At 39.2% G+C, this 17276-nt stretch overlaps 1 protein-coding gene across 4 annotated transcripts in view; it reads left to right on the top strand.

Annotated features, from left to right (window-relative positions):
• The window catches only part of CREB5 (cAMP responsive element binding protein 5), a 253831-nt gene that overhangs the window by 47760 nt on the left and 188795 nt on the right, over window positions 1-17276 (top strand). For all 4 annotated transcript variants that reach the window (XM_086852843.1, XM_086852837.1, XM_086852832.1 and 1 more), the window contains one exon: window positions 6892-7013. Coding sequence is in view for 3 of the 4 variants with exons in the window: in XM_086852837.1 (XP_086708963.1) it covers window positions 6892-7013 (122 nt within the window). In the remaining variant the exon portion in view is untranslated. The remainder of the gene's footprint in view (window positions 1-6891; window positions 7014-17276) is intronic.

Raw genomic sequence — 17276 nt, 5'->3', positions numbered from 1 at the left:
TGCAGAATTTTCTGGCCTGAAAGACTCCGAGATTGCTTCTAAGGGATGTATTCTTTGAGGTTTGTCTGTGATGATCCTCTGTAGTAGTGAAAGAGTCAAAAGCCACACCAAAGACTATGGCCAGTGTTCCTGACTGTAATGGCCTGGCAGCTTGGTTCTGCTGTGTATTGATTCCTCTTTTTGTGTTTGCTTGCTGGATTTGTTTGGCATTTTGCAGTCCTTACTCAGGAAGCATCATAGATCATCTACTCTCTGCAGGAAGACATTGAAAAATAGTTGTTTCATTACCCACTGAAACCCTGGGGAAATCTAAATACCTTAAAGTTTAAGATGTTTTATTCTTAGATTTCAAAATGAAAAATTAATGATATATGGGAAAAAGAGGCAGGCTTTTCTCTTAGACATTTGTCTTCATGCCTTCCTTGTTTTTTGTATTTTTGCTTATTTGACTTTTTAAAAAAATTGTTCCTGTCATCAGTAGGTTCAAAGAATTGCAGCAGCAATTGCCCTGTAATAAGCCAGGTGCAGTGTTAGTTTTTTTCCCCCTCTTTCTCCTAAGCTAGAAGTCAGACTTCCTTTTTTTTTTTTTTTTTCAGTATGTTGTATACTATCTTTTAATTGTTGTGAATTATCCATTTATTATTAGAAATTAATCATGAAAAACAACACACCGTATGCTTTCAGGTAGACTTCAGAATTATCTACTCTGTTTACAGAGGTAGCTTAATCCCCAGTCTGGGTTCACTGTAATATCATTAGTATTTTACACACATTAAATATGTTTTCTATAAACTGTTCCTGGAAGTAGGCACTGAAACTGTTGGTCTTGTACAAGACATCTTAGAAACTAAGCTAACTATGACTTGAGAAGAAGGAACTTGTTTTTTTGTGTGAAACCTATATTTGGGGCTGAAATATGTAAAGTTATATGTGAAGTTTACATGCTGTTATGTAGGCAGGGTCAATATATTATATAATTTATATATATTAAATCTGGTGAAATAATCTCATGAACCAATTCAGAAACTCCAGATACCCATGTACACCATAGAGTTTTCTATTCTCTGACTGTATAAATGGAAGGAAAATCCACTAGAGCCATTGCATAAGATATGATGCTTTTGTTGCACAACTTTACAACATAATTCTGTCTTTTTAAATTACTGCTAGTTGTTCCTCTTTGTTGTATGTATTTTTTTTGTTTGTTAGAAAGTCTTGTTAAGAATATGGATAGAGAGTTATTGATGTTTTCCATTTCCATCTTTCCAGCTAAAAAAGAACTGTTTGAGATAACACAGAATATCTTATGTAAGTTTTGCATGCTAGTCGCCACTGCAGGCAACTTTATAGTTAAATTGACTGAAACAGATATCAACTCTTTGCTGTTGTGCTGAGTGAACAGTGTTTGCATTGCTTTGAAACTCTACATTTTGTTGTGTGACAAAGCTTTTGTGTTTAAACAGCAAAATATTAATGTATGTGGAATAGATTGTTTCCTCCAGGGAAATACTAAAAGCCCTGTGGAGCTGAACTTTTGGGAGGATTATCTACATAGAAACCTCTTTTCCTTCCTCGTTCTGTTTATTGAAACCAAGTCTTCTAGAGTTTTGGTGATAAAGCCCACTGTGGAAGTAGAAACAGTTTTCCTTAGATGGAAAAAGTGCCTGTAATAAAGGTAGTGCAAATGTATTCATTTTCCCAGGTAATGCCTTTGTCAGTGAGGTAATTTACATCACCCTTGGTTGCCTTAATTTTTTCCTCCATGTAGTTTACACAGAGAGGTGTATCTAGGCATGAATTTTGAAGTGTGCAAAATGATTTGGTATAAGGACTCATACTGTAGTTAGTTTGTTTTCTTGTTTGCTTCTGTGTCACTTGCTTTATGAAAAATGTAATGAAACATTTTTTTTACATATACTGGTCAGTTTCAGAGAGACCAGAAGACTTTAAAAATTAGTTGTACCCAGTATGTGTACCCCTCCAGGAAATTCCAGCCAGTGCTTTAAAGAGTACATATTTAGGCAGTAGAGTTGTTGGCAGCCTTCATCTGGGTGTGAGAAGTTTCACCACCTATGTTTGGGTGCACTTCTTCCTCTCCTCTTTCTCCACCTGGTTGATGCGTTATGATGTTGAGCTCCTCAGTGCACTTGGGTAGAAACCTGTGAAATCAATGAAGAAACCTTTCTGAATTTCTCAGGACGTTTCTCTGTCTTTGTGACTGCCTGATGGGTGGCCCTTCAAATTTCTGTGCTAGCCCCATTACTCTGACTTTGTTATCATTGTATGAAAGTACAACACGGGTAAGTGTATAACTTCAACAGAGCCCACAGCTGAACAAGCCAAATGTCTATTATTACTGCACATCAGACTAAACAATTTTTTTTTTTTTTAAAAAAAAATGAAGAATCAAGTTACACACTTTGGAGCTGTGCTGTTAGGTATCTTTTACCAAATCAGAATTTTAATTTTTTTTTTTCTCAAAATGAAAGCTTGTTTCACATAACTGTCCTTTGGTTCTCCAGGGCTTTTTTAAACTCATAGCATGCTTTAAAGCTTCTTTTTGTGCTTTGATGGATGAAACTCAGGAATTCAAAGTAGTTTTACAAAACACATTCTGGATCAAGTAAATTTCTGTATAGCAAGCTAATGTTGTGTTTCCTGAGCTGATGTTTTGAAAACAATGTATTGAGACTGAGTGTCCTTTCTGAGACTATTATTTCAATCCCCACACCCCCAAAGTAACAACAACAAAGAAAGCCCCATGCATTGCCAAACGTCATGAGTACATAATGGAATCTTTTGACTTTACTGGAGACTTCAAGTTCCCCATTGCCTTACCACATATATTTCTCTTATGAGTCTGAAAAATCAGGTATCACTTCAGATGCTGAGGTCAAGTGTTCAAAAGTCACTAACCAAAATATATATATATATATATATACATATATACACACACACACACATATATACACACTATGTGAAATTCTGGTCAGAATATGATTACTGAGTACATCTGAAATCCCTTCCTGTAAGATACAGGAGGTTGACTTGGGATCTGCACAAGTGAGATCATTTGGGCTTGCTCTGGTGCAGTTTACATTTTTGAGGCCTATTTAAACTCAATGTTTCTTGCAGCCTTTCTGGCCATCACTGTGTCATCAGAGAGGCTGATTTTTCATTCCCCTGAGTAAATGGCTGAATAATATTTTCATTGCCTTGTCTGAAGCTTGAAAAATCTGTGTTTAAGCTGGTGATAAACCTGAGACAGAAAAAAACTTCCTAAGTAATTATCAGATGACCAGTTTACCTATGAAGTGACAGATGGCTAGAGGTAGATGCTTCAAAGGACAGTAAACTAGTTCTAGGGGATGGAACCAGTTGAGGATGGATTTTTACATGTTGAACAATGGGACTGGGTTGGGATAGCTGATCAGTATAACAGGCAGGTATCCTGGGTTAACTTAGATAATGCTGCATCCCAAGCTGCCAATACAAAATACACTTTCTGACATTAGAGTCCTGGGTTGTGTGAGTAGCAGTGTGCCTGCAGAGCAGCTTCCTACACAACGTGTGTCCTCAGCAGGAATGCTGAGACTGGTGCTGGCTCTGTCTGAGTTTTGGTCCAGATGGGTCTGGCTCATCCAGTTGCTGAAGTGCAACAAATCAGAGCCCGGTTCTCAGTGAGTCTGCAATAGTTGTGGGCGCTGGTGATAGCAACAAAAGCTTTGTTTGTACCAACAGGGAACAATGAGGTCAGGCACAAGCTGTTGGAACTATTTATGCATTTTTAAGTGCTGAGAATTAGGAATATTTTATTAATTCTGGGAGACCTGATTTTGTAGCTTATGCTAGGGTCTCCTTTGTGATACTCTCCCCAATTAAAACACAAAGGCTTTCCTAATCTAGGTAAAAGAATTTCTGTGGTGTTGAGAGTAATTTCTTCTACTAATTTGCCCACATCCTAAAGGAGAACTGGTATTTTTCAGAGGCAAAATAGTTGGTTGCTCAGGAGCAAATCAAGCTCATTAGACTTGATAGCCTTGAAATCCCGAAACCAATGAGTGCAGTGTAACTACTTTACTACAGTCTCCACATTTTAAAGTCTGGATTTTTATCCAGTTCTGCTATCATAGAAACAGAGGTTTTGTGGCCTTCTGGTTTCTGTGGATGTTGAAGGCTGAAGTATTAGAACTAGAAAGGCAAGTCTTGTTTTACATCTGACTGAGCTGTCTTCCAGGAGGTCTGTGGATGAAGTTTAGGCTGGCTGGTTGGTTGGTGCTCCTTCCTCAGCTGGGAGAAACGAGGGGCTGTCTGTTTTAACAAAAAGCTTGATGTGAATTCCTGCCAGTCTGATTTCTGGAACATAGGAACTACAGCAGCAGTATAGGGAGACTGTGGTATTAATATAAGATCACCATCTCAATATGTAGGTGGTGTAAACAGTGTCATTATCAATTTTGATCTTCTGAGATATTAAAATAGTTAATTGGAAAGTTCAGCTGTAGGCAATACCATTGGTTATCTGTGGTGCAGAAGACAGACTTTCAACAGGAGCAGAGAAAAGAAGCCATTGAGGCCCTTGTGTATTTAAAGTCACAGTCTTACTCTGGCTTGTTTTTTTCCACTGTTAAAATGGATTTATTTCAGTGAGATGACTGGATTTTTGTTTTTTGTAGGTTCGTCTTCTTTTTTTGTTACTTTGTTGTTTGTTTGGGTTTTTTGTCAGTTCTAGGCCCAAGCAACTCTGAAGAAACCCAGGATTTTTGATTCTAATGAAAGTGGTGGCATCAACTTCTTCATGAAACCATATTTACTCATCCTGGCCCTGAAACTTTGCTTATGGATATACCACTTTGACAATAAAACATTTCCTCTATTTACTTCACATTTAGATACCAATGTGTCCAGGAAGGCTTAGCAACAATTGTCTTTGATTTTCTACAAAACAATGTAGAAAATGTTCACTAAAGTATCATTTAATCCTTTTTGGAAATTAAATTTATTTCTACTGCATTTTAGCATACTTCATTTCCAGTATGAGCTCCAGCCCAAGGGCCAAAATCAACCCTGGTTTAAATCTACTGAGTTTACTGAGATTACTCTACAAATTTGTTTGGCACTGCTTATTTAGGGTATGGAACTGTAAAGTGCTGAGTGTCCTCAGCTCCCATCAATGCCAGCACCTTGTCGACTCATTCTTGCAGGATTCTTAGAAAGTCATGTCTCTAACTCGGGTAATACAGTAATTAGTTGTGAAAGCCAATAGATAAATAAGCGTGCATTCCCAAATACTTAAAGTTTGTTTCCTTTAAGCTCGTAGGTAGGATGCTCAAGCCAAAATAAATGAAAAAATAATTTTAATACTAAGGACTTGCATTCTGATGTTCCATCAGAAATATAAATGCAAATGAGTGTCTTTGCCCTTGGATTGCCTGAGACAGTCAAACCTGGAGGGCCATGCTTGATACAGGTGGAAATTGACTACTCTTGGCTTTATAGTGGAGGAGGCTGATCCTCTTCCTTAGTTTCCAAGAGAAAACTGCATTTTCTTTGGTATGCCTTGCTTTTGCAGTGCTTAATTAAGGGCTGATGTGCATTTCTGTCTTGATCATGTAAAATTCATTGTGTCAGGTAACTGTTTGCTGTACAGGGGTAATATTAGAACTTGTCCCAGATTAGCTAGGTACAAGAAACCAAAGTTTTCATTCGCTGAAGTGGGAAGCTTTTTTTCTGAGCTCAGAATTGACCCAACATGGGGAATAGGGTTTAACATGACAGAGTTTTTGTTCTTTAAAGAATGAAATACAAACAGTGGGTGCTTGTCAAGGACTACGCTGAAGATTATTTTTTAACAAAGTGAGTCCAATCTTTCTGTAAAATCAGGTACAAAGCATCTCCAACTGGAACAGAGTTTTGAGAAGAAGGAGCCAAGGTGGAATAATTAAGAACTAGCCTCAGAATGAATAGAGGTGCCTCAGACCTGTGTTTTGGGGAGTCTTTGGTTCCCAAATTCGGGCTTGATTTTTCATTTCCTGAAGAAAGACCAGCCAAGGTCATCACTGAAACTAAAGTCTTCATGGCAATTTAGCTTGTCTGTCTTGCAGGTTTTTGAAAAGGTGTCAGAAAAATTTGTAATTTCTTCAGTCCCTTCTTCTGTGACATTAAAGAGAATACTGCTCTTCTTATATTAATTCTGAGAGAGCAGAAAAATCCTAGAGATGAAGGCATTACAATTTTTTTGTCTCCAAATTTCATGGTTTTGTATGTATTATGTATTATGAACACTTTCAGGTATAAAATGCGAAAGGATGCTTCTTCATGGTCAGAATTTCACTTTACATAGCTTTTCTAAAAGTTGTTTAACTCTTCCTTCAAAATTGTGTTGGAAGCAGAACTTCTTGCTATGGCTATTTCTTTTTTTGCTAAGTATACACATGTTTGAGGTGGTATTTGAACACTTTAAGGCTTTGACTAGTGTGTATCCATAGCAGTTAACATGTGTGCTGTGGTCTAAATGTGCATTTTAAGATGTACTGTGCGTTGTTCTGCATGCACCTATTTTTAGAGGTTTACAGAGAGCTCTAATGACCATTTGCACATGTTAAGGAGATGCACTTGTGTTATGTGCCCTGGGAAAACCCATGCTGTTGTCTTCCTGCCCAAATGATGACTGCTGCCTGGTTTTGGACATCGATGGCAAGCCCTGGCTGCCTGCAGCCTTTAGTGCCGAAATTCAGCGCTGTGTGGGTTTTTTGATGATGGTGTGGTAGAAAGGGGTGGGAAGGCAAAGAGAAGTTTGGTTAGAACCTCTCTTTTCCTGGAAGAGTATTTGATTATATCCCCCTCCTTTTAATATTAAGCACCAATGATCATTTCTTGTCCTGTTCTCAGATCAGACCCCTACACCAACACGGTTTCTGAAGAACTGTGAGGAAGTCGGCCTCTTCAACGACATCGACTGCTCCCTAGAGCACGAGTTCAGGAAGGCACAAGAAGAAGAGAACAACAAAAGGGTGAGTGTGAGCACACCAAGCTCTTCCTCACCTTCTGATTCCTTGAAACTTTAAAGGAAGTGTCCTTTAATCTGTGAGAAAGCATACTGAGCTCTACTACCTCGTAGTAACCTTTTGGATAGAAACTCGGTAGCATTATAAATTGTGACATGCTTTTTAAAACTATTGAAGCAGTTGACAGAAATAAAAACCCCAAACCAACAAAAAAACAGTTTTAAATAATAAAATAAAAAAGTGTAACTGTGTTTGCCAGGATTTGATTCCAAGTCTCTGCTTTTAAGTAAACTCTAACACAAACCACACACCTCTTGAGGGAGAGGCTTGGGAAAATTATATCATCTTTGAAGTGAGGATTGCAAACTGGCTCAAATACGTTACAGGGAAATTTGGCTTATGAAGGGGCATTTACTTAAGAGCAAAATTTTTTCTTTTTAATTCCTCCACAGCATGGTGGGCCCTTGGATTTATTCATCATCAGTACCAGTTTTATTGTGTTTTTGTATTTCTCGTAAAGGATTCAGGTTGAGCGGGGAAGCTTTGACTTGAAATACCTAGCAGATTACATACCCCATTTTCAATTAGAATTCTTTTAGTTTATTCTGAAGTTATTCTGTCAGTAATATGAAGTTTATGTTGAATGATATAGGCCAGCTTGTATGACAGTGTACTCCTGTACCCAAAGATAGTTAAGAATGTTTTCAGGGATCCTAAAGGGCTGTTAAAATTTTCAAAGAATTGTAAAAGAGCTTAATGCACTAGAGAGGCCAGCAAGAAAGGAGGTAAAGCTGCCTGCTGAGGTGCAGAACAGAAGAGCAGGCTTGTAGAAGGAGAAGGGAGTCCAGGAGAGCTTGGTTTTGGCTTGCAAGGAAGGAAGTCTAGGTATGGTTTATTTGTGGTTCGTAAGGAAAGAGTCTGGGACAGATAGAGGAGGAGAGAGGCTGTGTCATGGTATGCTGAGCAAGGAATAACTGTCCAAATGTGAGAGAGTTCAAATTTTGGGTGAGTATTGGGAAAATAGCACAGACTAACCCTCAAGGCTTTGTGTTGGACAAATGTTAGGAAACAGCCATGTATTGAGATAACCGTGTCTCATTTTAGACCTGTTAAAAGTTTTGTGGTTTAGGTTCTGCTGAGGGGAGTCTTAGTTGGAACCAGGGAGAACATTTTTATACACTCCTACTTCTTTGTCCATTACAGGATTTCTAAGTTGTTGTCTGTGCCTGCTGTTTATTTTGCAGGAGTAGGAGAAAAGGAGAATTTTACTGAGGTGGACCTGAGTGCAGCTAGCCACAGATTGCAGTGCTTGATGTTGTAGAGAGATTTCAGCTTGAGAGGGATATTTGCAAAATCTGATTAAAACCTAGACAAGGGCATCAAATTACCTGATAATTCCAGCTGCTTAGAAGTCTCTGGGAGTCTTATTCTTCCCTCCTACCAACCCCTGCAGCTGCTATTGGTGATCTCCAGGAAGCAAATAATTGATCATGGGAGTGGGAAATTTAAAAAAAAAAAAGTAAAATAAAAAGAAATAAAAAAGAAAAGGAGAAAAAGGGGGGAAAAAAAAGGGGCCGAAGTTCCACTAGCTGGCTAACCTGTAACACTTGCTCTGTGTTTCCAATTAGTCTGCTGTATGTTCATTACTGACTGACTGTCAGATAGGAATCTGAAGCGGGCCCCAGTAGGGCTTTGCAGAAATGCAAGAGACAAAGGCCAAGACAGAAGGAGACTCCTTGGGTTGCAGCTGTCCCTAAGGAAATGCTTCTAACAGCCTGTCCCTGGAATATGAGTGTGATGTAGTGTTGGCCTAATGGACCTACCAACACATGGAGACTAAGGTCAACTGTGTGGAAGTCTTACTCACTGCACAGAAAAGTCTTCCAAAAATATTTTTCGTCATATTAATTTCTCTGGACTCTGAAAGAAACAGTTTTGTTTATTTTAGTATATCACTGTGGCTTAGCACACAGCTTGACACTGAAATCTTGTGACAGAAAAACACTTTCATTTCTCATTGGCTTTTTTTGCTCCTTGAGAGTTATAATTTGAAAAGTCAGAGGAAAAAGTTCAAGTAGTGGCATTTTTTTCTTTCTTTCTTATTTTTTTTTTAAATCTTCTGGGTGGGAACCTATGGATAATCCATGAGAATTTGTTGTGATGAAGCTGACTATGCAGGCTGGTGGCTTTCTAAATTAGCTGTGAAGCTGTGAGTGCATGGGTTTAGGAACACCATGTGTACCTTTTTTTGTAAAGGTACTATTGAGTGGAAAGCACTTGCATTAATATCCCAGCTTCTTATCCAGGAATAAATCACTTGACATCCTTCTGCTGCAGTTGCTCATGTGTAAAGTGGAAGAAGTGTCTCTTTATGCCTCCCACACTTGGCATGCCTTATGGTTTTAAGATCACCTGTCAAGGACCACCTCTGACGATGTATGTGGATTAGCCTTTAGGGGACTCAAGGAATCATAATAACCATGATGATGACCTCCAGGACCTGAACTGAGAAAAATAAAGCTATAAATGGAAGTGAGTTTGTCAGTTGGTGGTGGCTTCTCTGCTGTTCGTACCATCCTATTTAGCTGGAAGTCTCTCCTAGACAAAGGCCTGCTCCCTAAATGCAAGGGATGCTACAGATCAGCAGTAAATATATGGATAAGCATGTGAGAAAGAGGCTTTTTCCATCCTCTTGATGGCACTCTTCCTGAGGCAAGCATCCTACCACCCAAATTCACCACCAAAGTTAGCACAGGTAAAAGCATACCTATACTATTTTTCTAATTGTAGATGTTAAAGTTGTTGGGAGCTTGAGGCAGACAGCAATTGACAGCTCAGACCCAGACAAAACTCGCAACCCAACTCAACAAGGCAGGTAGTGCTGGCAGATCCCATGACCATCTTAGCCCGCTGGCTGCAGGTTTTAAGCTTACACTGCTTGGAACATTTGGTATCCAAAGCATTTGCAGTGGGTTGTAATTGCAAACACATGACCTTTGCTGCTACTGGATAGGCCCTGTTGTCACATCTTGTTTTGAGCATTGAGTTGGGGCTGAGAGGATAATGTCAGAGATGGGAAGAATCAGGGTCTGTTTTTGAATAATGCAGTGGACCCACTTCAATAAAATGCATCTAGCCTGACCTCCCTGTGTGGAATGAGAAAAAGTGGAAATATGCTGATTGTACAGAGTATTGCATCAAATAGCATTTACAAATAGTGAGCTGAGTATTTTCAACATGAGGGCATGTTTAAAATCACATTCTGCATATGCTAGAGTTTGGATGCATCACTTCTTAAGGCTTATCCTGAAACTTTGAAATCATCTACCCAGTGTTCAGTCCTGCAAGATAATGTGTAAATTATGCAAATGAGGCAGGGAAATGGCTATTCTCAGTTACAGCCTGGTTTTAATGCAGGTTGTTCAGTGTCAGTCCAGGAAGCTCATTAGTCCTCTGCATGGCCTAATATTCCTGTCCTAAGTATACTATCCTAAGGCAGGCACCTCACTTCTAGAAAAACATCAGCAAATTAAAGTAGTCTGGTAAAGAAGAAGAACAAAACCAAACACAAAGCCTACAGTGGTTAAATAATTTCAATCTGCAGAAGGAATAAAAAGTCTGAGTATCCAGTTTAGTTGTGTTAAACAAGGGATGATGCTACAGTCTGATGTGTATTTGAAAGACACATATTTGGCTTGCACCTTCTAGGGTCTCCTTCTACCTTTTGTATATTTCTGTGTATCAGCATAAGGGAGTAGATAAAATGCACTTGTCATGCTTATAGCACATCACTATTTCATGCTGGACTCAGTTACTCTCTGACCTCCAGAAGAAATTTCTTGCAAATGTTTTCTGAATGTCATAGTTTGGTACTGTAGTCTATGAGTATAGGGAAGATGATATAATTCAAAGCAAGCTGGACATGATAAAATCTGTCTCTAGAGTAGTATAGTTTGTTGAAAAAAAAACTTAATTTCCACACTTTGCTTAAATTTCATGCAATGTGTATCTAGCCCATAGGTCTTCCCCTCTTCTGAAAAGTAATACAGAAAAATCATAAGGGATTTTTCCTGTATTTAATAGTTGACGTTAAAGCAGCTGAAACTAGCAGTGCAGTAAATGGGGCCCTTAGCCAGGAAAGGGTGATATTATAGCCTTACATGAGAAGAAAAAATATTTATATGTTGATAAAGCATATTGTGTAAGTGTTTGAGTTTTAGAGGCCTGTATTGTAATACTAATAGGCCATGCAGTAATGCTGGCAAGGCACTCCCTTGGTGAAAGAGCAGGGATTAAAGATTCATTTTGGTGGTTGGCTTGGCTGATGGGTGACAAATTAGCCCCAGTTTTCCCTTGTAAAGTACTATGAAACCCCAGTAGGGTCCTGGAGAAGAGCAGTGTGCTGGTAGACATTTCAGAGGCAAGTGCTTTGAAAGGGCTGAATTTCACTTGTAAAGCAATACAAACCAACAAACTCATAAGCCTTCATGGAGCACGTTTGACTCATTTTCAGACAGTCTGTACAATGGAAGGAAAGACCTATGTTTAAATGCTTACTGTTTTGATTTTTTAAAAAATTATGCCATCATAAATGCACATATGTACATTCTCCATACATTTGTCTGAATGTGATGTAAGACCATCTATATTTTTTTAAGTCAAAGGGCCCTCTAATTTCTTATTTTCCCACTGAGATTAAGTATCTTTTATATCATAATAGACACAAAGTAAGACTAGAAATTGTTTATGTTAATACAGTGCTTAAGGGCCAGGGTACTGTTGTAGGTACTGTAATAGCTTCAAGCTGTTACTTTATCAATCAGTTAAGCTGTTGTCAAGGTGATAGCTCAAAACACTAAATTTCAAAGTCCAAAGTATCACCCTACATTCAAAGGTTTCAGTATAATAGTTCCTATACTCTAAATATAACATCTATATCTGTGAAGATGCAAGCATCCTCACACCATAGCATTTTTTCTGGGTGACTCACTGAAGTACTGGAAAGATACACTATAACTCTGAGTTTCTCTGAGGGTTATTCTGGATTTTCATATGCATTAATTGCATTGGGTTATTGATCTGCTCTTTGAGTTCATTTTTTGGCTTGCAACACCCCTTTTTTCTTAATTAAATTTACTTTTGCAGTACTCCTAAGAGGAAGGTAAGTGCTCTGTCTCTTATTTTCTAAGGGGAAAAACAGATTCCAGAGGACATTGCTTTCTAGAGCCTTTGTAGTGTGACACCAAGCTCTTGAAGGAATCACATATGTGCAATGAGAATTGCAGTGTATCTGGGTCTCCACCATTCTGCCAAGAGCACAGCTTTCTGTGTCTTTTGGTTCCTAAATCTCTTTAGCAGCATGGCCCCAAAAGATTGATAGACACCCTCAAAGACATTTGGGTGCCTTGCTCTCACTGAAACAAAGCAGGAGTAAATCAGAGAGCTACCATAAAGGATCTGGGCTCGAGTGACATGCTGAAAATTGCACAGGAAGTCTGTGGCAGAGCCTCGGATTGATTCCATATCTCCTTGGTCTCAGCACAGGGCATCCCACAGACCATGTGTGTTAAAGATTTATCAGCTGTTGTTCAGTGTTGCTAAAGACAGGAAGAATGCTCTCCTCCTCTCTCCAGATGGGTAGGCTTGCTGGATTTTAACTTCTTAACCTGCATAGATTTCATGGTAGACATGTGGTGGTTTGCTGTGTTTTGTATGATGGCAGCTCCACAGTTGGTGCTTCAGGCCCTGGCTTTATGAGTCCTGTTTTGAGCACATATCTCCTGGCACTTATTTGCCACGCTGAGCTGTGTTTCAAAAGGGACTTTCTGCATAATGGCATGGGGAAAGCTGTCAAGACAAAACTGTTCAGGACCTTGCAGAAATATTCACAAGAATAGGCTTTAATTTAGGCTTGTTGCTGATGGTACAGCATCTTATCTTCTCAGGTCTATCTTATCTTGATTGGACTTTTGAGCAGATTTATAGGTTTAGATCCTTGTGCTCAAAGAGAAGACCTGAATGTTTTTTCAGCAATAAGTGCCTATATCATGCAGAAAGGCAATTCTTGAGGGCATAAGTTTTTGATTCAGCTAAACCTCCCTAACCACCATCCTTCCATGTTCTTCTGAATTCCAGCTGATGAATCATCCCGTAGAGCTCAGTCAGGACAGTCCACTTTCCTTCTTCTTACTGTCTCTGTCCCAAAGAAGCTGAGTCACCCTCATTTTGGAGGGTTTGTTATGTTTTGTTTATTTTGACTACCCCCCAAAAAAGGAGGCCTATTTGGTTTCATTTTAACATTTCATTTAACATTTCTTCCAGCAACACAGTGAAGTTATGCCTTTTGCCTTGGTCTTCCTTGGAATGTTTTTAATGGCACAGCTTCCTTGTTACCAGTTCAGGTTTCAGCAGCATAGACTGGATGGCACATGAAAAAGGGATAAACCTTTCCTTTAGTGGCATTTTTATAAGTCTATCTATTAGGTAAAGCCCCTAAATCTTGGCAGTCTCTCTAGAGCATACACTGCTATTAAACACGAGCTCTTTGCTCCCCAGAGTGGGCTGCAGTCTCTATGGTTGGGTGGGTAATAAGATACTGCTGATACACTTCAGAGCAAGGTGCATTTTTCCTTTATTTATGAAGATAGACATGCTGGTCAAGGGCTTAATCACAGCTGATAAATCATTTTAGAAAGCCTATTAGAACCATATGCTGATCCTTCGTATTAACATGGTGTGTCTGTTTCTAGTCTAATAAGGCAAGGGTCTCTTTCCCCTCTCCCTTCCCCCTGCCTGGTGTACAAATTATTTATCTGTTTAAGGGCTATTGCTTGCTTGGGGGCATTTCTCTGTATAAGAGGTGTAGTTAATAAAGCAAGGTGAACAGAGGAGAGAAGGATTCTTTCTCTCCAGACAGTGAAGCTGAATGTTTTTGGTCTCCTTTGCTGAGAGGGGGTTGCAGAGCAATTGTCCAAAAACTGAGGCAGGGAGGCCGACTGGTTAAAGACTGGGACACCGTGGCATGGCCTTCATGGCAGCATAAGGTTGTCATTTTGGCCCAGGTGGTTACAATCCTGGAGCCCAAGAACCGCGAGGGTTGGGTGTGCTGACATTTCGGTTACCTCACCTTTCCCTCACTCGGAGAGGGCTGCTGCAGGAACAGATTCCACAGCCATCTAATGAGATCCACATTGGTGAAGTTATCCAGAGCCAAGTCCTATTTATCATTAATTGGTGGGTTTGCTTGCAGATCTTTCCTATTATTTGCTGATTATACCCCTACACATCTTATTATCTTGCCAAAATTCAAATGCTAATAATTTCTTGATTTATTGTTTATTTATAACACTGTCTACTGCCTAAATAGATGTAGTTAGAAGATTTCAAAACGGCAACAGCTCTTTTGCTGACTGGGTTTCTTTCACATTTTGCACATGGCAGTCAACTATTTATAAACCTCCATAGGGACTCCTAAACCTTTACAGTTGGGTTCCTCCCACAACTTCAGCCGCTTTTCTCCCTTGCTCCCCCAAGGCAAGTCTTGTTTTTTTGGCATAAAGACAATGATGGTGATTGTTAGGTGGAGAAAATGTCCACAAGCTATGAATGGTGGGTAAGGATTTTTAATTTGTACATCAAGCAGGATAAATTGAAAGCTGGAGACATCCAGTAGAGTTAGGGTATCTTCACCGTAAAGTAGGAGATCCACATCTGAGTTGCTAGTGTCCTTTAGGCTTACAAAATATGAAACTGAAAAACTGAAAATTCACTTGTAAAGTGAGTTTGTGTGCAGTTGTGTGCATGCTGTAGCATGTCCCATTTCCAGTAGTGCAACAATTTAACTTTTGAATCTGATGTACTTCAGAGTGAAGAAGGGAACAGTGGAGAGAAGAAATAAGGCAGAACCACTGGTCATATGTGAAGGCAGTTAATGAAGGCCAGAGTGGGATGTATAGCCTCATACATCTCTGGGGCAGTTTCACTGACTTTAATGGAATTTAAATTTTTAACCTATTACAACTAGGCAAAGATCTGAAGAGAGAAAAGCCTTGCTCAGAGACCAGGGAAAAACCAGCTGTGGTTGTGATGTGAAGTATCAGTGTAGTTGTTGATGTCCTGCTAATATGTAAAAATAAGGCCTTTTAAAATTCATATTAGGGAGGTAAAAATTATACATATTAACCATTTTCTCACATGCTTCTCTACAAAAGGTGCCAAATCCACTGTTATCAAATAAATATCAGCTTTTTTTCTTCCCTGAAATGTGAGTAAACTGTGTGTGGCTCGGTCTGGTCCCTGGGAAGGGAAAAGACATCGGGTTGCCATGTGAATGTTCATGTCAAAGTGCAGCTCTGCCAGCCAGTCTGGGGCTGGGTGGGGAGAATGAACTCAGTGCTACAAACCGTCTCCTTTGAATTTCTACAACCTATTAGTCACAGCAAGCTGCCCTTATTGATTTTGGTAAGAGAGGTCACTTTTAATCCTCTAAAGTGGAGAGAGCTACATGCACTCTCCATAGCATGACATTAAAATTGACACAGCTCTGCATCAGTTCTGTGAAAAAGCCCTAAACCTAGATGGATTATTGCCTCGCTTTTCAATGGATACAAGCTGCTAACCAGAGCATGCTAACCTAGATTAGGTGTAAAAGCTTTAAAATGCTTCATAAGGAAAGCACAACCAAAAGAAGCTAGAAAATATGAGAACATGTTAAAAGAGCTGCCCCTGCAGGAACAGGCCATTAGTCTTCAGATACTTATTTTCTCCATTTTAATACATTTAAATGTCAACACAAAAGAGTGGAGATTATCATATAAAAGAACAAACAAAAGCTGACCTTACTCTATGATTATGAAGAAAGCTTTATTCTGGCTGATACCCCTTGCTAGTTTTGTTTATGTTCTTTAGAGAACTAAATCTTTGAATACAATTAGGACTCTGACTCGAATGTTAAGTGTGCCTCAAAATAAACAGCAGAGGTGAACTCTCAGCAGTTTTCTTTTCATCTTTGTTATCCTTGCTCTGACCCTTTTTTCCTGCCTAATGATCTGTTGTGGCATACTATTATTAAGAGAAATCTTGATAGAAAAATATGCTTAATGTGGATAAGAAAATCATTGTGAGCCTGGAAAAGTATTTTTTTTTCCCTTTCTTTGGAATTCCAGAAAATATCTAGTGCCCTTTTTGATTTTATGCTATTTATTTATTTGGAAATCTGTTCTCTGAAGGTTTTGCTGGGTTTTTTTTGTTTTTTTTTTCTTCTTGTGAGTCTCAGTAAATATTTACAATGTAGTGTTCAGGGAAATTTGTTGCCTTGCATTTGTTGTCATGCAAGCTTGGTGTTCTCCCTTCTCATTAGTTGTAAGTTTGTACCAGTATTTCTCACTGAAGGTTAGAAATTCTCTTTCTACATAAAAGACAACTGCAAGGGTAACAGTGACAAAAACCATTAAGGTACAAAGTTGAAGTTTTATCTATGGAGCCTGTAAGAGGTGCCACAGCAGCTTTCAGCAAATCTTAAAAGTCCTCTATTGGTAGAGAATGTTGGTTGGTCGCTGAGCTCATTCTCAAGAGATTAAAGTGTGTGTGTGTGTGTCCCTGAGGCCAGTGTGGCTTCCCCTCCTACATTAAGAGATACTTTCTCCTCCTCCTCTTCCTTCCTCACCTGGGATGTGTGTGTGCAGTGAGGATATTTCCTCCCCCTTCGTGGATTTAGCAAGGCCTGGGGAAATTCAAAGCAGGTGCAGAAAGGGAGCTGGCTTTTGGCTTTGTCACTGACACTGAGACATGACACCTAGGAAAAAAGGTGAAAGATTCCCAATCTACAGATTGTCTGGGCTTCTATCTGGCAGCTTATTTTTTGTCCTAGCCCTACCTTTTCTTCTCCTATCAAGGAAGAAATGGAAATAAGGTACCTTGGGAGTCTCTCATTCTTTTGGAAGACTCCTCCCTGATGTCCTAGAGAGGGAGAGAAGGAAGATGACAAAGTAGGGGTTGCTAAAGGAGGCAAGAAATGAAAGGAAGAAAAGTACCTTTCTTTCTTACTTATATAAAAGATGTATTCCTACCACAGATCAGACTTGGTGGGTAAAATCGAAAGGAAAATTCACACAGAATAAGAAGGAAAATAATATTACTGAGATGTGAAGAAAGCTAAAGGAGGCTATCATGAGGCTGTTCAAGTGAGAGAGACTGAGTGAAAAATCAGCACTCATATGAAGCAGACATTAAAAAGGCATCTCTTTGTTCTTTAAGAAGTGGGATATCAAA

Source organism: Cyanistes caeruleus, chromosome 1, assembly GCF_971803275.1.
Source record: "Cyanistes caeruleus chromosome 1, bCyaCae1.hap1.1, whole genome shotgun sequence".
Lineage (NCBI taxonomy): Eukaryota > Metazoa > Chordata > Aves > Passeriformes > Paridae > Cyanistes > Cyanistes caeruleus.
Note: the sequence above shows the minus strand (reverse complement) of the source record. Positions and strands in the feature narration are given on the sequence as shown.